The sequence below is a fragment of the Thalassophryne amazonica genome, chromosome 16 (assembly GCF_902500255.1).
Source record: "Thalassophryne amazonica chromosome 16, fThaAma1.1, whole genome shotgun sequence".
Taxonomy (NCBI): Eukaryota; Metazoa; Chordata; class Actinopteri; order Batrachoidiformes; family Batrachoididae; genus Thalassophryne; species Thalassophryne amazonica.
Window position 1 is genome coordinate 35,411,842 of NC_047118.1, and position 24,816 is coordinate 35,436,657.

The 24,816-nt window shown below is 42.3% G+C and overlaps 1 protein-coding gene across 1 annotated transcript; it reads left to right on the top strand.

The window, feature by feature from the left end:
- Window positions 1-7,429: 7,429 nt before the first annotated feature.
- On the top strand, window positions 7,430-24,461 carry si:ch211-106h11.3 (CCN family member 1). Its single transcript, XM_034189912.1, has 5 exons — window positions 7,430-7,480; window positions 12,700-12,913; window positions 16,033-16,467; window positions 16,863-17,041; window positions 22,333-24,461. The coding sequence occupies exons 1-5, from the start codon at window positions 7,430-7,432 to the stop codon at window positions 22,636-22,638; spliced, it is 1,185 nt and encodes a 394-aa protein (XP_034045803.1). The 3' UTR covers window positions 22,639-24,461.
- Window positions 24,462-24,816: the final 355 nt, after the last annotated feature.

The following is a 24,816-nucleotide window of genomic DNA, read 5'->3' on the forward strand; positions in this document are numbered from 1 at the left end:
GAAGAGAGGGGCAGAGCTGTCAACTGATCACCATCTGGTAGTGAGTTGGATCAGAGGGTCGGGGAGGACTTTGGACAGACCTGGTAAGTCCAAACAGATAGTGTGGGTGAACTGGGAACATCTGGAGGATCCCCCTGTCTGACAGATCTTCAACTCACACCTCCAGCAGAGCTTCTCTAGCATCCCTGTGGAGGTTGGGGGTATTGGACCAGAATGGGTAATGTTCAAAGCTTCCATTGCTGAAGCTGCAGCAGAGAGCTGTGGCCTGAAGGTCTTAGGTCCCTCAAAGGGTGACAACCCTTGAACACCGTCGTAGACACCGGTGGTCAGGAAAGCCGTCGGACTGAAGAAGGAGTCCTGCCATGATATTTTATCTCCGAGAACTCCAGAGGCAGTTGCAAGGTACCGACAGGCCCGAAGGGCAGCAGCCTCTGCTGTGGGGGAGGCAAAGCAGCATGTGTGGGAGGAGTTTGGAGCAACCATGGAGAAGGACTTTCGGTCGGCACCAAGGTGCTTCTAGCGGACCGTGAGGCACCTCCGGATGGGAAAATGGGGAACCATCCAAGCTACAGTAAGGATGGGATGTAATCCGGCGCTGGAAGGAACACTTTGAGGAACTCCTGCATCAGACTGGAGTGCCCTCTATAGTAGGGGCAGAGCTGGAAGCTGATGGAGGATTTTCATCAATTTCCCTGGTGGAAGTCACTGAGGTAGTCAAAAAACAACTCCACAGTGGCAAGGCCCCGGGGGTTGATGAGATCGGTCCAGACATGCTGAAGGCTCTGGGTGTGGAGGGATTGTCTTGGATGAGATGTCGCTTCAACATTGTGTTGAGGTCTGGGTCAGTACCTAAGGAGTGGCAAACTGGGGTGGTGGTCCCCATATTTAAAAACAGGGACCAGAGAATGTGTGCCAACTACAGGGGCATCACACTATTCAGCCTCCCTGGTAAAGTCTACTCCAGGGTGCTGGAAAGGAGGGTTCGGCTGATAGTCGAACCTCTGATTGAAGAGGAACAATGCGGGTTCCGTCCTGGTCGTGAAACAACCGACCAGATATTTACTCTCACAAGAATCCTGGAGGGTGCCTCGGAGTATGCCCATCCAGTCTACATGTGTTTTGTGGACTTGGAGAAGGCGTATGATTGGGTACCCTGGGAGATACTATGGGAGGTGCTGCAGGAGTATGGAGTGAGGGGGACCTTTCTCAAGGTCATGCAATCTCTGTACTCACAAAGCGAGAGCTGTGTTCGGGTGTTCTGCAGTATGTCGGACTCATTTCCGGTAGAGGTTGGCCTCCATCAGTGCTGCACCTTGTCACCAGTCCTGTTTGTGATATTTATGGACAGGATATCGAGGCGTAGTCAGGGGGGAAGTCTGGGGTCCCCTGCTGGAGCTGTTGCCCACACGACCCGGACCCGGAAAAGCTGTTGAAGATGAGTGAGTGTGCAATGGAAAGAATATTTCATGTGGTGAAAGATGAAATGTTCCATTCAACGATGCCACATGAAATATTATTTCCATTGCACCTGCAAGATTCATTATTTGTATAGTATTCAGATAGATTCAAACTTTTACCTGCATACAGGTGTGCATGTAGCAATTCTGATTTGTTTGCTTTTCAAGAGATTTCCAGCTAAATTGTTTCATAATTTTAAGGAATGAAAGGCTCCTTTGCATTCTCGACATGTCATGTCACCTCTGACTGATGTGTTTGTTTGCCGTGTGTCAGGAGGTTTCTTCTGACTTAAAATCAAGCAAACAACCAAACCCTCTCTAGTTGTGTTCATATACAAATACACTCTTTATTCAGAGGCTCATTCTTCACAAATAAAAAAAGAGCTTCTCTTCCGTTAAAAACACCATTTTGCCACTTGATCCCTGATATTGTGTTCTTTTTGACAGCTGGCAATTAAAGACGCAGATGTGAAAAGTGAGCTGCTTTTGTTCCGCTAACCTCACTGACAATTATTCCATTCTACCTTTCTTCTTTTCTTGCTGCCTAATATTTCTCTGGCTTTGTTGCATGTGAATTTCACAGACCCCCTCACCCCAATCTGTCCCTCTGAAAAAACCCCACAAAACCCAAAAAATGATTTCCACTGACTTGTTTTTGAAGGTTTGAACTGTTTCTCACCTGCTGGCCTTCATCCGCCGCTGCCATCCTCCACCTGCAGTCGTTAACAATTCTTTTGACTTTTTACTAGTTTCCAGTAAACTCTTAAAAGCTGACTTGTGTCATTTTAACCATGACGAGCGGACGTTTGCCGTCAGCTCGGAATGTAAAGGTCACACGGCGGGGCAGGTTCACCAGATGAAAGCCTCTATTTTGGTGTCCAGCTGCACGTGTGCACGCGTGTTTGAAATTCAGCTTGTTTGTTTCTTATTTATTTGCAGTACAGGAGCCATTGAAGCCAAAGTGGAAAAGACATGTCCCATGTTGAGTCAATGGAACTTAAATGTGAACACACAAAAAACAACATGGGTCTGAGTGTACGTGTGTTTTTCCCCTTTCGTTTGCTCTGTACGTGTTGTGCTTTTTTACACGGCCTGTTACATCACCTCCTCACACTGACAGAGAGAGATGATTGTGTGGGAAGAGGACGGATGGTTTGGTGAATACATAATTTCGCTCTCTGTGTAGGCCTCTGTTTGCGTGTCTGTGCGCACACTCAATATACAGATATGAGTATCCCTGTTTGCACTCCCACTGCACACCTCACTACTTTATATGGGAGCTAATGTGCCTGTGTGGGATTTTGGTTCTGATCAGAAGACTTCAGAAACCTGCTATAGACCTTTACTGGCACAGGGCATAATCTGACCCCAAAGAGCTCTAAATGCATTCACCAAAATCAACCTGCATAGAAGTTTATGCAGAAAATGTATTGAACATTTTAGCACCAGGGGTGGATTTACAGTGCAGTTGGAAAGTATTCACAGTGCTTCACTTTTTCCACATTTTTCTATGTTATCCCAAAATGGATGAAATTTTTTTTTTTATTTTTTTTGCTCAAAATTCTACACACAATACCCCATAATGACAATGAGAAAAGGTTTTCTGGTGTGTTCATCATGGAGGGGAGAAGGCAGCCAGTCCCCTGCGCTGCTTTTACTGTCTTCTGAAGCCTTGGTCTGTCTGTCTCAGTGCAGTTCCTGTACCTTGTGGACACACAATACATCAGCAGGCTGCCGACTGATGTGCGGTAGAAGCCCAGCAGCAGCTTCCTGTCCAGGTTGTTCTTCCTGAGCACTCTCAGTAAGTGTAGATGCTGCTGGGCCTTCTTAATGACAGTTGTGGGTTTGTCTGTCCAGGAGAGGTCATCGGAGGGGGTCAGATCTGTTCCTCCTGAAGTCCATGATGATCTTCTTTGGGGTTTTTTTTGGTGTTCAGTTGTTGTCTGTCAGTCCACCTGAGGTAAATTCCGTGATTGGACATAAATTGGAAAGGCACACACCTATCTACATATAAGGTCCCACAGTTGAGAGTTCATGTCAGAGCACAAACAATTCAATTCAATTTCAATTTATTCAATTTATAATGCACCCATTCTCGACAGCATCACCTCAAGGCGCCTCACACAAAACAGTTCAAGAACAATGAAAATTAAAATTAAAAGAACAAAAAGCACAATTAAAAGTTCAAAAAAGCACAATAAAAAAGCAAAAAAATTAAAAGAATTTAAAAAGATGCTAGCACAACATTCTAACCATAGGACTGAGTAAAAAGAAGTCTCTTCTTCTGTCTGTTCTTAAAAGTCTCCACAGAATCTGAGTGTCTTATTGAGGATGGGAGGCCATTCCACAAGACAGGGGCACAGTATGAGAAGGCTCTCTGACCAGCAGCCTTTTTCTTCACCCTTGGAACAAAAAATCTGCCTTTGACAGGAACAGCAGGGTGCCAACATCTGAAAGTCAATCACAACCCCTAATGCTTGACTGCGGTAGCCCTGAAAGCAGGTGGTGCTCTTTGTAGACATTACAAGTTTCGTCAGCACACCTAGCGAAGTACCATCAAATTCTGTAAAACTAGGTAACACTCCAGCAATAGCAACCACCTCAGTAGCAGGATGCAGCAGCTGAGCCGATGTATGCTGGGAGATGTTTAAACTAATATCTTCAATTTTCTTCTCAAAATAATAAGTTCAAAACTAGGGGTGGCTCCAAAGTAACATATTCAAGGTGCCTGGACGTAGGTTTATGTTTATGACATTCCATGCGGATTGTGGGTAACAGACATGGAATATTTGATATTGCTGGAACAGCAAACAGGTCATCCTCAATTTCAGTGTCAACCAATGTAATAATGGGTAATAGTTTTGACTTCATAACCAAGCATGAAGTCAAAGGAATTGTCTGTAGACCTCTGAGCAGGGGTGCCACCATGGATTTCGGGCTCCATGAAAAGAAATCATACTGCCATATTATTTTGTCAGTATTATAATTGTATTAGGGGTCTCTCTGAGCCCCTGTCAGTCATGGCCCCCTAGAATCATTCTCTATATTCTCCCCCTTTTTCTGCTGCTTTGAAGATCCCAATGAGCACAGTGGCTTCCATCATCCATAAATGGAAGATGTTCAGATCCAACAGGACTCTTCCTAGAGCTGGCCACCTGTCTAAACTGAGCAATCAGGTGAGAAGGTCCTTAGTCAGGGAGGTGACCAAGAATGCAATGGTCACTCTGTGAGAACTCCAGCATTCCTCTGTGGGGGGGGAGGAGAACCTTCCGGAAGGACAACAATCTCTGAAGCAATCCACTAATCAGGCCTGTATGGTAGAGTGGCCAGATGGAAGCCACTCCTTAGTAAAAGGCACATGGCAGCCCACCTGGAGTTTGCCAAAAGGCACCTGAAGGACTCTCAGACCATGAAAAACAAAGTTCTCTGGTCTTTTGAGACAAAGATTGAACTTTTTGGTGTGAATGCCAGGCATCATGTTTGGAGGAACCATCCCTACAGTGAAGCATGGAGGTGGCAGCATCATGCTGTGGGGATGTTTTTCAGCAGCAGGAACTGGGAGACTAGTCCAGATTGAAGGAAAGATGAATGCAGCAATGTACAGAGACATCCTAGATGATAACGTGCTCCAGAGCGCTCTTGACCTTAGACTGGGACGATGGCTCATCTTTCAGCAGGACAATGACCCTAAGCACACAGCCAAGATATCAAAGGAGTGGCTTCAGGACAACTCTGTGAATGTCCTTGAGTGGTCCAGCCAGAGCCCAGACCTAAATGTGACTGAACATCAGTGGAGAGATCTGAAAAAGGCTGCACACCGACGCACCCCATCCAACCTGATAGAGCTGGAGAGGTGCTGCAAAGAGCAATAGTGTTGGTTTAACACTATTTGGAGTGATACTATTTGTACGCATTGCAGAGTCTATTTTACACTGCAGAATGTACTGTCAACTCTGGGAGCATAATGGAGCTCTCTGAAGGTGTCATTTTTAACACTGTCCATGACATGTTAGAAAACTCATCCAGGGACATCTGTCTGGTATTTAGGGATGGAAATTGATAGGATATTATGGTCTGATTCTTTATTGATTCCTTTATCAATTCTAATTCAATTGTCTGTGTAGAAAAAAAATATAGGCCAACACAGGTTTTCCATGTCTACAGTATGTAGCTGTTTTCTTTGCTTCTGGAAGCAGAGTTTGAATCACATGACAACATGAGTTTTTGTAACGTAGAACTACCAGAAAAATGATTTCAGGTATACAACTTGAAAAGACTGAAAAATTGGAATCAGAATCAACTGGGACTGGTTGTCAGTTCCCATCCCTAATTGTTTTTAACTATGCTGTTTCTTGATTGGCTTGGCACACCTGAGAGAATTAATTAGATGTGGGCGGAGCAGGGGTTCTTGCAACACATCCAGGGCAGGGATGAGCACCCCTGCTCTATATTATTAAGAGTACATTTTTATATGTCATAAAGTTCCATTGTCCGTGTCAGAAAGTTTACACTATCAAGAGGATCATTTTGAACGGGGTCATATTATGCACTTTTTTTTCCCCTGCAAGCTTTTGGCAAGCTAAAAAGATTTAATCTTGTTTTAAAACAAGATATTCACAATTTATTCACTGAGACTCGCCATGCCCCTTTCAGAAGGGAGGGGGTACATCTCTGTGTTTGCCTCCCACACATTATGTGGGTGTGTCACAGACATTGCAGGAGTCTAGATATGAAGGGTTCAAATGCAAAACCCAGAATCTCCAAAACCATACATTTTTAGTTGAGGCCAACATGTATTTGGCTGTCAAGGGGACCATCAGTGTGCAAAATATGAAAGAATTTGAACAAACTGTTTTCATTTTATTGATGAAAGTCTGTGCATTTCCGTATATGGTTTCCCTTAAATCTCCATTTTCAACTGCATTTTTCTCCATTAAGAAAATAAAAAATAAAAAATGTGTACTGGGTTTTGCATCTGAACTCTTCATATGTACTTCTGTGACATATGCCACGCAAGTCTAAAACGAGCTGTTTCAGAGTGAAATCTGACTGATAGCAGTGTAACTTCTGCACACACAGGAATAAAATTGTGATGACTTTGAGAATGTGTCATATGAACTCTCAAGTATAACTGCAAAAGGTAGATGAAAATTTCATAGAAACTCAGCCTGTACAAATTTTAACACTGCTGGGGAGTTGGCTGAAAGCTGTATATGTTTGATGAAGACTCACAACATAAATTCGTGTGTGTGTGTGTGTGGGGGGGGGGGGGGGGGGGTGCATGGGAACCTCTGAGAGGGATGTGGGGTCTTTATAGACAGGATGTGGAGGAAGGAAAACTTTTCAACATCATGATCACTCAGTCATGCATTTTCAGCCAGTTCCAAGAAACACTCTCCTCTTTCCTTGTATATGTGTTTTATGTCTAAAAGTGTTTTTATATTCCAAATTGCTTTTCATCACCAAGGAGCAGCTGAGTATATTTATTTTTGCTTTTCACAAAGCAGCTGCCGGTAAAAAGAACTTTAAAGCACCAAAAATATTATTTTCATACATAAGTAAATAAACACGGCCAAAGCCAGCTCCTTCTTTGAAATGTAGTAATTCTATTTTTTTTTTATTATTATTATTATTTTTTTTTTTGTAATGAATGACTGCATTCATGCTTGGCCACGCCCCCCACGCGCGCGCACGCAGACATACACAAACAGCTCGTCGGTTTTGGCAAATCCACGCGCCTGCACCCTAATTGGCTAAAGGAGGGTCCTGTGGGCGTGGCCAAAAAAGAAAAAAAAAAAAAAAAAAAGAAAAAGAGGACAGCTGATATAAAAACCAGCTGCAAACTTTGATCGAGGAAAATGTAGAAGTGATGTGTTGTTGGAAAACGTTGTGCGAACTGTCACGTCGGATTTGAACCTTTGTGGACAAAAAAAAAAAGGATTTATTGTTCGATTGTCCTGTCAGTGAACAGCATGGAGCTACTGCTGCTATTTGCTGCTTCACAAGTGGTGACATTCAGTTTGGTAAGTTAAGAAACTTTATTCTCCGTCATTAAAAATGTAGTGACATAACTCTCAGTTATAAGATTTTTATGCTTCAGTGACGGTTTGGTGAAATGTAATAAACAGCTTTTCATCTCCCTCTTTGACTGTCAGCCTGATTCTGGATTATATGCATGATGTTGTAATATTAAGTGTTCTTAAGTGGTTATCAATCTGGGGTTTGGGGCGCACTAGGCTCTTGAATGGAATCTAGGGGTCATCAAAGTTCCTTAAATTTCATTTCTACTGTACCGTGCAATCTTTATATAATCCTATAGTCTATTATAAATGAGCTTTAATGTGTTTTCTTACTCATTCAGTCCCGCGCATTGGTGAATTTCCTAATTTGAAATTTCTTAAAAAAAGTTACATAAAAAGTAACAGATGACTAAGAAAACATGATTATTTTGTTAGGTATTTTTTTAATTGACAAATCATGATTCTATTGTAAAATGAGAATAATATTTAATGAATAAACATGATCTTACAATAACTGTACGATACTTGGCCTAAGAATTATTATTTTTTTATTATTATTTTGGAAATGATTTGATATGCTGAAGCTTTTCATTTTTTTTTTACAGTATTTTTGCTTTGTTGAAAATTTTCCACACCTAAGACTTTTGCACAGTGCTGCACCTACACTACAGATATCATGTAATTTGTTTAAATGTTAAAGTGTGTGTGTGTGTGTGTGTGTCTATATGTATGTACACTCAACAAAAATATAAACGCAACACTTTTGGTTTTGCTCCCGTTTTGTATGAGATGAACTCAAAGATCTAAAACTTTTTCCACATACACAATATCACCATTTCCCTCAAATATTGTTCACAAACCAGTCTAAATCTGTGATAGTGAGCACTTCTCCTTTGCTGAGATAATCCATCCCACCTCACAGGTGTGCCATATCAAGATGCTGATTAGACACCATGATTAGTGCACAGGTGTGCCTTAGACTGCCCACAATAAAAGGCCACTCTGAAAGGTGCAGTTTTATCACACAGCACAATGCCACAGATGTCGCAAGATTTCAGGGAGCGTGCAATTGGCATGCTGACAGCAGGAATGTCAACCAGAGCTGTTGCTCGTGTATTGAATGTTCATTTCTCTACCATAAGCCGTCTCCAAAGGCGTTTCAGAGAATTTGGCAGTACATCCAACCAGCCTCACAACCGCAGACCACCTGTAACCACACCAGCCCAGGACCTCCACATCCAGCATGTTCACCTCCAAGATCGTCTGAGACCAGCCACTCGGACAGCTGCTGAAACAATCGGTTTGCATAACCAAAGGATTTCTGCACAAACTGTCAGAAACCGTCTCGGGGAAGCTCATCTGCATGCTCGTTGTCCTCATCGGGGTCTCGACCTGACTCCAGTTTGTCGTCGTAACCGACTTGAGTGGGCAAATGCTCACATTCGCTGGCATTTGGCACGTTGGAGAGGTGTTCTCTTCACGGATGAATCCCGGTTCACACTGTTCAGGGCAGATGGCAGACAGCGTGTGTGGCGTCGTGTGGGTGAGCGGCTTTCTGATGTCAATGTTGTGGATCGAGTGGCCCATGGTGGCGGTGGGGTTATGGTATGGGCAGGCGTCTGTTACAGTATGGACAAAGAACACAGGTGCATTTTATTGATGGCATTTTGAATGCACAGAGATACCGTGATGAGATCCTGAGGCCCATTGTTGTGCCGATCCAAGAACATCACCTCATGTTGCAGCAGGATAATGCACGGCCCCATGTTGCAAGGATCTGTACACAATTCTTGGAAGCTGAAAATGTCCCAGTTCTTGCATGGCCGGCATACTCACCGGACATGTCACCCATTGAGCATGTTTGGGATGCTCTGGACCGGCATATACGACAGCATGTACCAGTTCCTGCCAATATCCAGCAACTTCGCACAGCCATTGAAGAGGAGTGGACCAACATTCCACAGGCCACAATTGACAACCTGATCAACTCTATGCGAAGGAGATGTGTTGCACTGCATGAGGCAAATGATGGTCACACCAGATACTGACTGGTATCCCCCCCCAATAAAACAAAACTGCACCTTTCAGAGTGGCCTTTTATTGTGGGCAGTCTAAGGCACACCTGTGCACTAATCATGGTGTCTAATCAGCATCTTGATATGGCACACCTGTGAGGTGGGATGGATTATCTCAGCAAAGGAGAAGTGCTCACTATCACAGATTTAGACTGGTTTGTGAACAATATTTGAGGGAAATGGTGATATTGTGTATGTGGAAAAAGTTTTAGATCTTTGAGTTCATCTCGTACAAAATGGGAGCAAAACCAAAAGTGTTGAGTGTATGTATATGTGTGTGTGTGTGTGTATGTATGTATGTATGTATGTATATATATATATATATATATATATATATATATATATATATATATATATATATATATATATATATATATATATATATATATATATATAATATGAGAGAGAGACTGCTTCCTTGCTTTTCCCTCGGGGATCATTAAGGTTCCATCTTATTTTATCATACAGATGTAGTAGTATCACACTACTTTCTGACTACAGTGCAAAGAAAAAAAGGAATGTTATTGTGATAACATTATTTAATGTCATGTACAATTATTAAACTCACACGCCACCAACAGCAGTGAGAGCAGCTGTGGAGCTTTTGCTTGTCTGACGTGAATTTCAGATATTCCACCTAGTCCCCTTTAATCCATGCTGTCATATGACTTGTGTTCAGGTCAGGCAGGCAGACTTGCATTCCTCTGTGATCTCCGTACCTGCTGAGAGGTGATGGAGTTGCTCTGGAGTGGGTGAGAAACAAAAGAATGAGTGGGGATGTTTGGGTCAGAGAACATCCCTTTCATCCCTGCTCGGCTGACAAATGCCGGGCAGGAGGTGACGGAGGGTTACAGATATCCCTGTGGGGGCGCGGACAGTGCCGGGTATTCAGACTACGTTTAAGCCACACTGTGATCTGTGTGACAAGTTGAACTGCTTGTTCTGTTTGGTTTCAGTTTCTGCACTACAGCCCAAACGTTTTGTCTTATTCCTCAACGTTCATGGAGTATTTACAGATGTAAAACAGAACGGTGCTCATCATTTTTGCCCACCAGCGCTGAATCAACTATAGATGGGCAATAATAGAATCCTCATCACTCACCATTGACCTTGATTGCTCACTTTTGTTTCCAATTGTTGACCTGTGATCCTGTTCCCAATCTTTATTCCTGATCATTCATGTTTGACAAAGATCATCTGTCATCATGTTCCTGACCTTTGATCCAGAAGATTAAATTTTGTTCCTGATTACTCACATTTTCTTCTGATATTTGATCTCTTTCAAAAGCCCTGATCACTCATCTTTGCTTCCGACTACATATATCATTTTCTTGATCTTTGAATCTGATTTTTGAACTTTGCTCCTGATCACTCATCTTTTATTCTAATATTTGATCCTGGTCAGTGGTCCTGATTGTTTATCTTTGATGCTGATTACTGCTCTGTCATCATGTTCCTTATTATCACCAATCTTATATACTGATATTTGGTCCTCATTGCTCACTTTTGATCCTCATCTCATCTTTGACCCCGATTACTGATCTGTCATCATGTTCCTGCCCTTTGATCCAGAAGATTAAAATTTGTTCCTTATTACTCACATCGTCTTCTATTTGATCTCTTTCAACAGCCCTGATCACTCATCGTTGCTTCTGACTACATATGTCATTTTCTTGATCTCTGAATATTATTTTTGAACTTTGCTTCTGATCACTCATCTTTTAGTCTGATATTTGATCCTGGTCAATGGTCCTGATTGTTCATCTTTGATGCTGATTACTGACTTGTCAAGATGGTTGGACTTTATTCCTGATCACTCATCTTTGATCCTGATTGTAAAATTTCTAGAGTGGTTGAATGTGAATTCTGATCACTTCCTTTTACTTGTGATTGTTAATCTCTGATTTTTATTAATCATGCTTGACAGAGCTGGTATGATTTACTCAGCTGATAATGATTTAAATTGGTAAAAAAAAAACAACTTTTTTTTTTTTTTAGAAATCAGTACTTAAATCTTCATTTAAATATGCACTCGGTACCATTAATTAATGGTACTTGTACATGTTGTATATGCACCTTTTATGTTTTAACATGTCAATAAAGATAACTGTTATTATTTGTATAGTCTCATTTAGAAGAGTGAAATAAATAAAAATGAAAAAGTCAATTTAAATTGGGGTGAAAAAAATCAAAAATCATGACCTTTTTAGAAAAAACACTTTATTGTTAATTCGGCTGCTCCCGGTTTTGTTCAGGGTTGCCACTGTGAATACAGCCAGATCCGCATTGGTAATTGTCACACATTTTACGCCGGATGCCCTTCCTGATGCAACTCCAGGTTCACCTGGAGAAAAACACACAGCCGCTGGTGTTCCAAGGAGGTCTCCCATCCAAGTACTAACCAGATCCTGCTCTGCTTAGCTTCTTAGATCTGACGTGATCAGGCTGACACAGAGCAGACCAGCTGCTTAGAAAAAACACTTTATTATAATTTTTTTTTTTTACCAGCCCTGATGCTTGATTATATTCCGATCTTTGTTCCTGATAGCTGAACTTGGATCTTGATAGTTGAATATTAATTCCGATTACTCTCCTTTGCCTCTAATTGCTAAACTGTGATCCTGATTATTCATCTTTGATATTTTGATCCTGATTGGGGCAGTATGCTTTAGTGGCTAGCACTGTTACCTCATAGTGAGAAGGTCCTGGGATCACTTCCAACCTGGTCTTTATGTTGCTTATATGTTCTCCCCGTGTTCGCGTGGGCTCCTTCCAGGTGCTCTGGCTTCCTCCTACTTCCAACGGCATGCAGATTAGGTAAACTGGAAGCTTTGTATTGAACATTAAGTGAGTGAATGAGTTTGTCTGTCTATATGTGGCCCTGGGATAGATTGCTGTTTTGTCCAGGGTGTGCCACACATCTCGCCTAATGATGGACACCTTTGACCCTAAATGCTGTTCCTTTGATCTGCCTGATGATGTGAATCTGCACTGGCTGATACCCACACCTCACCACAAAGTTTCATTAAAATGAAATGCATTTCTTTTCTTTTTTGTAGCCTTGTAAACAAACAAAGTGATGCTGGTGACAACATTCCTTCCTTGGAGGAGGTAATGAATGATGAGGACGGGAATCTCTTGTTGCAGGTGAATGCTGGCTGTCCAGTGGTGTGCGAGTGTCCAGGTGGGCCGCCGTCCTGCCCCCTAGGAGTCAGCTTGGTGCCAGATGGCTGCAGCTGCTGCAAGGTGTGCGCTGCCCAGCTCAACCAAGACTGCTACGAAGGACAACCCTGTGACCACCACAAAGGCCTGGAGTGCAACTACGGCAATGACGTTGGTCGTACCCACGGCGTCTGCAGAGGTGTGTGTTGGAAGGGGTTAATAAGAGAAATGTGGGTCCGCCCTCCCCCCCCCCCCCCCCCCCCACCCGTGGTGGAGCCAGGGAATGTATAACTTCAGGGTGGGGATTCTGGCCTCTGAGTAAAGCGACTGGAGTTTCTCTTTGATCAGGACTTTCAGAAACAGAGCAACTTCATGAGCTGTGACTGAAAACTGGCCAGCGCCAAGATTTATGCAAGTACAGCACTGTGAAAAAGTTTGTGAACCCTTGAACTTCTACATAAAAAAAAAAAAAAAAGAAAATTGGGGGCCCGCGAACTGAACCCGGAAAAGTGGTTGAAGATGAATGAATGAATGAAAATTGGAGGTGAAATTCTGGCTAATTTTCAAATACATTTTCTAAAATTATGCCATTAAAAGTGACTGAAAACAAATCTGACATAATTGAAAACATCAACGCTAAAACAGAAAACTTAAGTATCTGCCTCCAATCATATAACACAATCATTTTTACAGCCAGTTTTCTTCAAATCAGGGGGACGGACGCATGAACATTTCCAAGTCACTGAATATATCTTTGATTAAAAGTCCATCAATCATTCAGAAATACAAACAATGGGGTAAATCTGTCTGGAGTAGGCAATTATTACCAATCAAATGAACATGCAAGAAGGAAACTACTGAGGGAAGCCACCTTCTATACTTCTAATGGTTGCACCATGGACATAGTTGAACTTTTCTTATACATCATCAGTTACTAGAGCAGACAAGAATACACAGGAGGCTCGGGCCTCCCATGTGGCGTCTGGCAACCAATAGCATAAATTTCACATCTTTATAAGAAAATCCTTTTACAACCCCAATTCCAATGATGTTGGGACATTGTGTAAAATGTAAATAAAAACAGAATACAGTGATTGCTCATTTTGAAATGGATGCCTGCAACACGTTTCAAAAAAGCTGGGTATATTTACCACTGTGTTACATCACCTTTCCTTCTAACAACACTCAAGCATTTGGGAACTGAGGACACTAATTGTTGAAGCTTTGTAGGTGGAATTTTTTCCCATTCTTGCTTGATGTACGACTTCAGTTGTTCAACAGTCCTGGGTCTCCATTGTCAGGCAGGCCAGTCTAGTACCCGCACTCTTTTACTATGAAGCCACGCTGTTGTAACACGTGCAGAATGTGGCTTGGCATTGTCTTGCTGAAATAAGCAGGGACGTCCCTGAAAAAGACGTTGCTTGGATGGCAGCATGTGTTGCTCCAAAACCTGGATGTACATTTCAGCATTGATGGTGCCATCACAGATGTGTAGGTTGGCCATGCCATGGGCACTAACACACCCCCATACCATCACATATGCTGGCTTTTGAACTTTGCGTTGGTAAAAAACTGGACGCTCTTTTTCCTCTTTTGTCCAGAGGACACGACGTCCATGATTTCCAAAAACAATTTGAAATGTGGACTCATCAGACCACAGCACTTTTCCACTTTGCATCTGTCTATTTCAAATGAGCTCGGCCCAGAGAAGGCGGCGGCGTTTCTGGATGTTGTTGACGTATAGTTTTCATTTTGCATGGCAGTTTTAACTTAAAAAAAAAAAAACCTTGTACAGGAGACAGGATGCTGTTGGTTGGTTGATCGTCATCATGACAACCTCACTGCCATCCAATTCGCCAACACTCATGGATTTGAAATTTTGAAATTCCCCCCAGTATATACAAAAGTTTGTAGTACCTGTATACTTTTTGTAAAGTACCTGTTGCCACGTCATAAAAATAAATAAATATATGCATGCAAAAAATTTTAATGTATAAAAGCTACAGCTTTCAATCTTTCAGTGCTGTACACAAATACACTCACAGGGATATATATATTAAATGTTTGTATATAAAGGAGCGTATATAGGGTTGATATGGAAATTATGACTGGGCTCTGCCTCGTGTTAATTTTCAGTTCACAATATTGATAGGACCATTCTCCACCAACCTGTCAGAATTTTCTACTTCCTGGAGTTGTGTGTGTGGTGTGGCACTCTTCATAGGTGCACATAATTTTAAAAGAAGACTAATTGAAAAGAATTAAAGAAGAATTGTCCTTTTCTTTTTTTTTTACTTTTCTCCTTATTGTTACTTTTTAAGCAAAGAGGTTTGTAGGAGGAGCACTGGCGTGTCAGGTGTGAGTGACAATGACAAATGTGTCACTCGGCTCCCAGGTCGGGTAGGACGGTCCTTGAGAAGTGTTTTGATTGGGGGGGGCTGGAGGTCAGGACTGGCTCTGGTTGTATGGGGAGGCCCACTGAGTGACTTGAGTGTAAGGACGCTGTAAACAAGACAGAGCCTTCTCAGGTCTAAGAATAGGGCACACTTCATACTTTGTGTGTTAAAGGTCCATTTAAACATGATCCTCAAGCTTGTTGGTCCATTATCCTTGTCAGTTCGTATCTGTGTGGATGAGTTCTCATTTCATACACCATGTCACACATAAATATCAGCTCACGTTCCTTTTTAAAGGGGCTGTGTTGCTGACCTTTTTAAGTGAACCATTACAAGTCGTCTGGTGTCTGAGCTCTTACATCATCATCATTGTGACCTAGATGTCACACAAGTATGGCGGACCTGGAGAGGATTATTTTGGCTCATGGCAAAGCAAGAATGGATAATCAAATACCATAATTTAAAACTACTGGAAAGCATGTTGTTGCTGTTTAATATGGGAGATAACGGCCAGATAATTTGGAAACCATTTCCTGTAGACCAAAGCGTTCTGGTCACAATCACGAGTGTGTGTAACCAATGTGTTGTGTCCGACTACTGGTTTGGGAGACATCTCACAGACTGGGGGTGAGTCCGACGAGGGGGAGGGCAGGAACGATGTAATGATCCAATGGTCTAACTTACTGATTGACAGAGAGCATAGCTGAGCAAAAAGGGCATCTTACAGAACAAACAGTTTAGATATGGATTCCAAGGGGTTCATATGTGCACAGACTGACTGTGGGGTTTTGCAGGATGTTTAGACTATTTGTCTAGAAAAAGAACATTAAATGATGCTGCCCTTTAAAGCAACTGTTTGGGTACATAAAACTACTACCGCTCAAAGAATGTTGACTAACTGATCTTATTCCTTCCTCCTCAGCAAAGACAGAAGGCCGCTCCTGTGAATACGACGGGCGCATTTATCAAAATGGCGAGAACTTCCATGCCGGATGCAAGCACCAGTGCACCTGTATCGACGGAGTGGTGGGTTGCGTGCCCCTGTGCCCAAGCCACGTACCCCTGGCTTCACCTTCGTGCCCTTTCCCCAAGCTCGTCAAGGTTCCGGGCCAGTGCTGCCTCAGCATCGACTGCCACAAAGGAAGCACGGTGATGCCCCCAGTGTTTCGGCGTCCCCAGCCCCCGGCCTACCCACCTTACCCCTTCATGCCACGCTTGGGCTATCGTTATCCAAAGCCGCATCCAAAATCTTACTGGAAGCTGTACCCGTACAAACCAAAAAAGGACATGATGGGGAACGAGCTGGTGGAGTTGGGGCGCAAGTGGAACAAGCTGCGTGGACGAAAGCAAGTGGCAGGTAAGAAGGCTTGCTGCCTGGGACTGTTGTTTCTCCTGTGCAGCATCGTTAAGCCCTTTGTCCTGTGATCCATAAACTGTTGGTTGCTTTAGCCGTTCCTCTGCATCTCTGTGTGTGCATGCATGTTTATACCAGGCGTGCTTTCCACTGGTTCCTTGCTCACCAGACGTGCTTTCTCATACGCACATACATCGTGCTCACACAACACGTACTTCTTTCACCCAGCTTTCCCCTCTCTGTACATCAGTGTTACCCGTTCACTGAAAGACCCCAGTGTGCTTTACGTCCCTTGCTGAGCCGCTCCCTTTGGAACCTTTCCTTACATTTACTATTCCTGTTGGTCTGGCACTCTATATTCTGCGTCACACATTGTTGCGCTCTCTCACCTCTCCTAGCATGGAAGCAGGCGGGCGATCGGTGTGTGGTTCAGACCACTTCTTGGTCCCAGTGTTCTCGGAGCTGTGACATGGGTGTGTCCTCTCGTGTTACCAATGACAATGCCCAGTGTAAGCTGACCAAGGAGACACGGCTGTGCAACATTCGACCCTGCAACTCTATGTCTTTACCTGTCAAGGTGAGAAATGTGCACGCTTTTGAGATTATGTAAACTGGAACACTTCCTCTAATGACTGACAACTGTTACTGTGCTAAATGCAGTCAGGAAAGTATGTGTCTCGGGGCCTGACTGGTATTCAAAGTACAGCTCCTGGATTCCTCTGGAGGTCTGTATGTCCATAGTTCTGTTGTTGTGGGCAAACATCCCCAGCAGGATGGTAGCAGAGCTAATTTAGGGGAATTGTAAAATGAGGTAATCCTACTCCACCAGTGTGTACAAGATGCTGGCATATTGTTTTTGGTCCTGTGTGTCAAAAAAAAAACAAAAACTCCAGGCTGATCCAATTTGAACTAAACTTGGTGGAATACAGCTAACAGTGGCAATTCTATACTGAATTACTCCCTGGGTGAGACCCCCTCCGAACCACCCCCCCAACACAAAATTTTGCACAGCCATTTTTTATTATTATTTTTAGTATTTTAGAAATGCCTACGGTATATACTACTTGTTTAATTTGCCATGTACCAAGCCTAAGAAAAGTTCAATAAAAACTTGAATTATAAAAAAAAAAAAAAAGCCTACGGTGCCGCAGCTACTGCTCCACCATAGATGCCACCCCAGGTGGCTGCCCGGTTTGCCTGTACCAAAAACCACTACTGCCAGCTAGCCAATGACAGTGATTTTTGAGGAATAACTTTTTTTTTGTGAAAGTCAAGGCTATTGTTCAAATCTTTCAAAGTCCTCAGTACCAGTGTCGATCTCTGAATTCCATAGCGTGAAGCTAAGGGACTGTATCTTTCCCTGGATGGAATGCCAATCCAACACAGGTTACTTCCCCAGTCAAGGACAGTGATTTTTTTTTTTTTTTTAAATACAGGGAAACTGATTTTAAAAGTTAGGCAGCGCCATGTCTTGGTGGTTAGTACTGTTGTGTCATAGTGAGAAGGTCCCAGGTTTCATTACAACCTGGTCCTTTCTGTGTGGTGTTTGCATATTCTCCACATGCTTGTGTGGGTTCACTCTGGGGAGCTCTGACTTCTGCACAATTCCAAAGCGATACAAGTTACCTGAATTGGTGAATCGGTGGGTGTATTAATGTGATTCTGTCTGTGGCCCTGCAATGGACTGGTGTCCTGTCCAGGGTTTACCCCATATCTTGTGCAGTGACCAGTGGGATGGGCTCAAGCTGCCTGTGACTCTTAGCTGGAATAAGCAGGTTTGAATAGACTGATTTAAAGCAGTGTTTATCAAACTTTTTTTAGACCAAGAACCACTTATCCAATTAAAAATACATATCTTGACGACCAAATATCAAACAGGCCTACATATCACTCCAACAGTATTTTATTATCTATTATACTTTGGAGTAATTTTTTAAGTTTGCAGCACACTTTGAAGTTAATATTTGAACTTAAAATGTGATATGACGAATATGTTCAGACATTTGACACCGGCTGATTTAAAGTCGAGATCACATGACTGTAAATTGTGGTCCATTGCTAATATGGAGGGGATATTTTGTGGCCTTTCAAGGAACAGTAATACTAAAATTGATGTAAGGGTGGGATGTGGACCAAGGAAGGCAGGCAAGTGATGGTCTGGAGGTTTAAGTGGTGGGCTTGTGACTAGAAGTTTGTTAGTTCAATAGTGTTAGATAATATGTGCTAATTCCTTATTCTATTATTTCATGTTGGTTATCAAGTATTTGCTATGCTTAAATGTTTGTTTTGGTCATCTGCTTGAGTATGTATGTCAAATTGTCTGAACTGGTTTTATCTGATCAGAAACAAAGGAATTAGGTTTCACCATGTATCAAACAACTTGGTTGAAGACAAGGGGTGGAGCTTCCTGTCAGTCTGTGGGGAGCCAGTAAGATTAGGCTTGTGTGATTGCCGTACGCATTTTGGGGGGAGCCGACACTCTGGCACACCACGTGCACTCGCCAACTTCAGTTTTGGGGCACTTAGACAAATTTCACTGCCAGCACGACAGTGACGTTCTGCTGACTGTCGTGTTAATAGGGTGAATACCCACACATTTTCTAAGTGCCAAATGAGCGGTGTTGGACGTTTGTGTGTGTCACCTGGAATTTGGCCGACACCTGCCGCGAGAGGGTTTGATGGCCTCGCACAGTGCACACTCCGTCTTTCAGCCGCTGGTGTGTGCAAATAGTTGTAGCAACAGGTGTACGAGGCAGCTATGATTTTACATGGTCTGCACGCAATTCCTGCTTCATGCACACTTTATGCGCAACTCGACCAAATTTGCACTATGTGTGAAGGGGCTCTTAGAAATGACGTGTAGTGAAGGTGGACGAACTGTTGGGTCGGAGACACCGGATTAAGCAGTTTCATCCTGTATTAGCACTTTATTTTTTGGATCAGGGGCGATCCTAGTACAACAGCCATCTAAAATAAGATGCAAGCGCTGCTACTTGTACATGCTTTAGACGAATAGACAATTCACAGCCCCATGTTGACAGCGGAGGTAGGAGCTCACACTTAGTCACGTGAGATTTACACACTACTGAGCATGGGTGCTGAGAATGTAAAAACGGTCTATTTGTCAGACCATTAACAAAAAAAAAAATCATGTAATGTCCTTTGGGCAAGGTCTTTAATCCCCAAGTGTACAGTTGAGCACTTTGCACGAGCGCAGAGCATGATCACGTCTGTGTGTGTAAATAGGTTAATGTGAGACAGTTATAAATCACTTATGTGTCTTTATCAGATAAAGTGCTACTGACATATGGTCCCTTTCTTTAAAAAAAAAAAAGTGTGCATCTGGACTGAAAGAATAAATCATGATTCTCAGAGAATTCAGCATGGTACAAAAGGTTTTTGACACTGATAAATGTAAATAAAAACTGCACTGACATGATCTGTATGTGGTAGGACAAGCAACAATCAGATGTGTGTTCTGCAACTGCCCTTTAGTTACTTTGCTAGAATTAAAAATGTGCGTGTGTGTATCTAGTTTGTTTACATATATTTTAAAATCACAAGTTTTGCTTTCATTTGTTGGCTTGGGCCGAGTTTCTCCTATACCCCCCAAGTCCATGTGATCGTCTCCCACGCCAAACCTGTGGCTGTCAGCTGCACTTCCTGCACTTTTTAATGGCTATTTGCTGTGATTTTTTTTTTTTTTTTTTTTTTTTTTAAGTACATTATTCGCCCACATTTCATAGAAAACGCACTCAAACACTGTGCCTGCCACCATTATCCACTTCTGAGGCCAATGGGTTTTTGTGCACCCTGCTCATAGTGTTTGCCGAGTTGTTGTGGGCATTATGTGTCAGTATCAATCTGCAGCATTGTTCTGACGTTTGTCTTGTTTTCCTCTCTTCTCATACTCTGCATTAGCTGTGGCTCGGCTCCAGTAATAAGTGATTACATGTTTGTGGTACTGAAGTTTTTATTTCCAAGGAATGTCAATATGATCTAGAAAAGACTAACCACCCTGCTCAGATTTGTGGTGTTCAGTAAATAGTTTATTTCTATGCAAATCATCAGTGCTTTACAAGTCTTCCCATTCGCCCATTCTCTTACACACAGGGAGCAAATTTGTTTAAGGACGTTACCCAAGCATCCTGGGTGTTAACAGTGATTTTTAAGAGAATCCTCCAGTCACAATTCAAAACCCCACCATGCAAATCTCTAGACCTGGTTGGGCAATGAGGACTGAGACAGCAGGTTTTCCTTGCAACAAATTGCTTCAGCAGGCGGTTTTACTCGTGAGCTCCTTTGCTCAACTTCAAGTGCTGATCATCTGTGAAATCACGTGCTGAGGTGATGGGTATCAGAAAAACTGCACAGGCTCTGCCCTTTCATGGCACGCTGTTGCCCACCCCTGCTTTCGATAAATACAGTAGTGTTCAGAATAATAGTAGTGCTATGTGACTAAAAAGATTAATCCAGGTTTTGAGTATATTTCTTACTGTTACATGGGAAACAAGGACCAGTAGATTCTCACAAATCCAACAAGACCAAGCATTCATGATATGCACACGCTTAAGGCTATGAAATTGGGCTATTAGTAAAAAAAGTAGAAAAGGGGGTGTTCACAATAAGTGTGGCATTCAGTCAGTGAGTTTGTCAATTTTGTGGAACAAACAGGTGTGAATCAGGTGTCCCCTATTTAAGGATGAAGCCAGCATCTGTTGAACATGCTTTATTTATTTATATATATAAATAAAACTTACAAGCAGGTGCAAAAACTTAAAGGCTGTTCATCTACAATGATCTCCAATGCTTTAAAATGGACAAAGAATCAGAGATGCGTGGAAGAAAACGGAAAACAACCATCAAAATGGATAGAAGAATAACAAGAATGGCAGAGGCTCACCCATTGATCAGCTCCAGGATGATCAAAGACAGTCTGGAGTTACCTGTAAGTGCTGTGACAGTTAGACACCTGTGTGAAGCTAATTTATTTGCAAGAATCCCCCCCAAAGTCCCTCTGTTAAATAAGACAGGTGCAGAAGAGGTTACAATTTGCCAAAGAACACATCAACTGGCCTAAAGAGAAATGGAGGAATATTTTGTGGACTGATGAGAATAAAATTGTTCTTTTTGGGTCCAAGGGCCGCAGACAGTTTGTGAGACGACCCTCAAACTCTGAATTCAAGCCACAGTTCACAGTGAAGCATGGTGGTGCAAGCATCATGATATGGGCATGTTTCTCCTACTATGGTGTTGGGCCTATATATCGCATACCAGGTATCATGGATCAGTTTGGATATGTCAAAATACTTGAAGAGGTCATGTTGCCTTATGCTGAAGAGGACCTGTCCTTGAAATGGGTGTTTCAACAAGACAATGACCCCAAGCACACTATTAAACGAGCAAAATCGTGGTTCCAAACCAACAAAATTAATGCCTCACAGATGTGAAGAAATCATGAAAAACTGTGGTTATACAACTAAATACTAGTTTAGTGATTCACAGGATTGCTAAAAAAAGCAGTTTGAACATAATAGTTTTGAGTTTGTAGCATAAACAGCAGATGCTACTATTATTGTGAACACCCCCTTTTCTTACTAATAACCCAATTTCATAGCCTTAAGAGTGTGCATATCATGAATGCTTGGTCTTTTTGGATTTGTGAGAATGTACTGAATCTACTGGTACCTTGTTTCCCATGTAACAATAAGAAATATACTCAAAACCTGGATTGATCTTTTTAGTCACATAGCACTATTATTCTGAACACTACTTGTACCTCCTCACCCTTATACCAAGTAACAGATTCAACTTTCATCAGAAAACTGAATCTGCACTGATTTGTCACTTTTCTTTTGTTCTCCACAGAAAGGAAGGAAGTGCTCTCGCACCCATAAAGCTCCAGAGCCGCACCGCTTTTCCTACGCCGGCTGCAGGAGCAGTCGGCTGTACAGGCCAAACTACTGCGGGGTGTGTCAAGACGGCCGCTGCTGCTCACCCCGCCGAACCCGCACCGCTGCAGTGACCTTTGCTTGCCCTGACAGAGAGCGCTTTGAAAGATCTGTCATGTTCATTCAGTCATGCAAGTGCAGCGACGAATGCAACTATCTCAATGAGGCTGCCATGCCCCCACAGAGATGGCTCTATGGAGACACGCACAAGTTCACGGACTAGTAGATGATATTCCCAACATGCATTCCTTTACAAACTCCAAGCCACATCTTCCTGACAGTAAACCCCCATTTAGAATAGATGCACAATAGTGTAGTGGAGGTTTTTTTTTTGTTTTGTTTTTTTGAGAACTGTGCAGGAAATGAGTGAAAAATGAAGATGTGAGCATCTCCAACTTGGAAAGAATTGCAAGCAGCTCCTGCTCTAGTGTTGATAAGCACACTTGACAAAACACATCCACCGTGCAGAAAATGACCCATGGATTCTCAAAGCTCATTTGTTAGAACAATGGTGTCATCTGACACTTGAAGCATAAGTACTTTCCAGCTGGAATCTTCTACACATTATCTGATGAACAAAAACTACTTGACAGAAGAGACTGACATGGTAGAAGATCGAGTGTTTGTCTGGCCTTGTGTTTTTAAATATTTATTCACTGGTATTTATTGTTGACAAAGATGTGTCGCTGCTATGTTTGGAGCATCCACATGGCAGAACGCAGGTCTGACAAGGTCAAAGCAGCTGAGAATTCTCAAATCCCAGGTTTGTCCTAGGGACTCACAAAAGTTCAAGACGCCATGTCACCTGATGGAGGACTGCTTTGGAGAGGGAGAAAAGGTGCCATGTACAGGGGAAAAACAGACTTGAACTTGGTGGATTGAGAAATTGAATGCTTTAGTGAGGAATGTCAGTTTGTTTACATGCATGGACACATCTGCTGCCTGCTCAAATTGAGACGTTTCACAAGCAACTGGAAAAACAATCTTGGTAATGTGGCGTTGACTGGCTAACTGTGTAAATTACAATCCTGATTCTGTGGGGCAGCATAACACAAAACCAGCCTTTTCCTTGGCTTGCTATAAAAATAAAATTTAAAAACTGCATGTAGTGAGGTAAACATGTAATTTGGGAACAGCTTTGATGCCCAATGCGGCCTGTAATCTAGCTGCCAATGATATCCGCCAGCTCAGCGAACTGGAACAAAACGTCATGACAACTGCTGAAGGCTATGCATGTTCATGGCATTGACGGAGGGACAAAGGAAAACTCTGTAAACCTGTAGCGGATGCAAACTGGACATTTTGCTGTTGCCCGCGATAGCATTGGGTTTGACGGGAGTCTGACTTATAGAAAAAGGCTTCTCATTGACTTAATTTCATTTTAATTAACTATGACATGTTACCATTTTGTGCACCTTACGACAGTCTATATTTATGAACAAATGCTGAAGTAATTTCAAACTATTTGTTGAATCCATATTGTATGACTGGGTAACTCAAAGATTTTTGTTTTAAACTTTTATTGGCATTTTAAGTGTTTTTGCAGTTTTATGTAACTTGGGGGGGGGGGGGGGGGGGGGGAGAAACTGTGCATTTTTAGTTTCTTGTTGGCCAGTCAGCTCTCTACTCCTTTAAACTTCAAGACGTTCAGGCAGTTTTAGAATGTAGAATTTATTTCAGGTTTGCTTAGTTAGATGCTGTGGTTGGTTGGTTAGGTGTTTGTTTTTGGTGTGTGCGCGTCCGTGCAAGGTCTCTTGTTACAGGACAATATACAGCAGCTGTGTACAGATTCATTCTTTGTAGCTTTACCTGCTGTGAGGGCAATCCTTTTACAGAGTTATATTAAAGTTGTCTAGTTAGTATTGACTAAGGCAGAACTTGTTTAACATTTAAATGGCAATCTGAAAGCATGACAACTGTATGTCCAGCAGAGCTCAACACCAATGATAACTGTTGTACATACCTTTATAAAATGTTTTCAGACTGGAAACTAGTTGGCAAACAAGGTTTGACTTATGCATTTTGAATAAAGAAAAGTTCACTTTAGTGTTAAGACTCAAAATGCCCACTGTATCCAAACAGTGCTGCAATCTAGCTGAATGCATGAATTGCAACATTCAGTGTAAAGAAGGATCTTAAGTGGTTCATAATTCCTAATATACATCTGAAATAATAATTCAAGGTGTTTCCCAATGAAAAATTAAGTATGAGTTAAGATTGACGCATTTAGTCCTGTTTCCAAAATTTTGATGTTAGTTTTGTGTTTATTAAAAGGCTCATTCTGTCAGGAAAAAAAATATTTGTTTGCTTTCAGTTTAAATGAGAGATCATTTGATGCCTCGTGGCTGAATGTTCGTCTCTGAGCAAAATTTACAGATTCAGCAAAAGGGCTCCTCCTGGA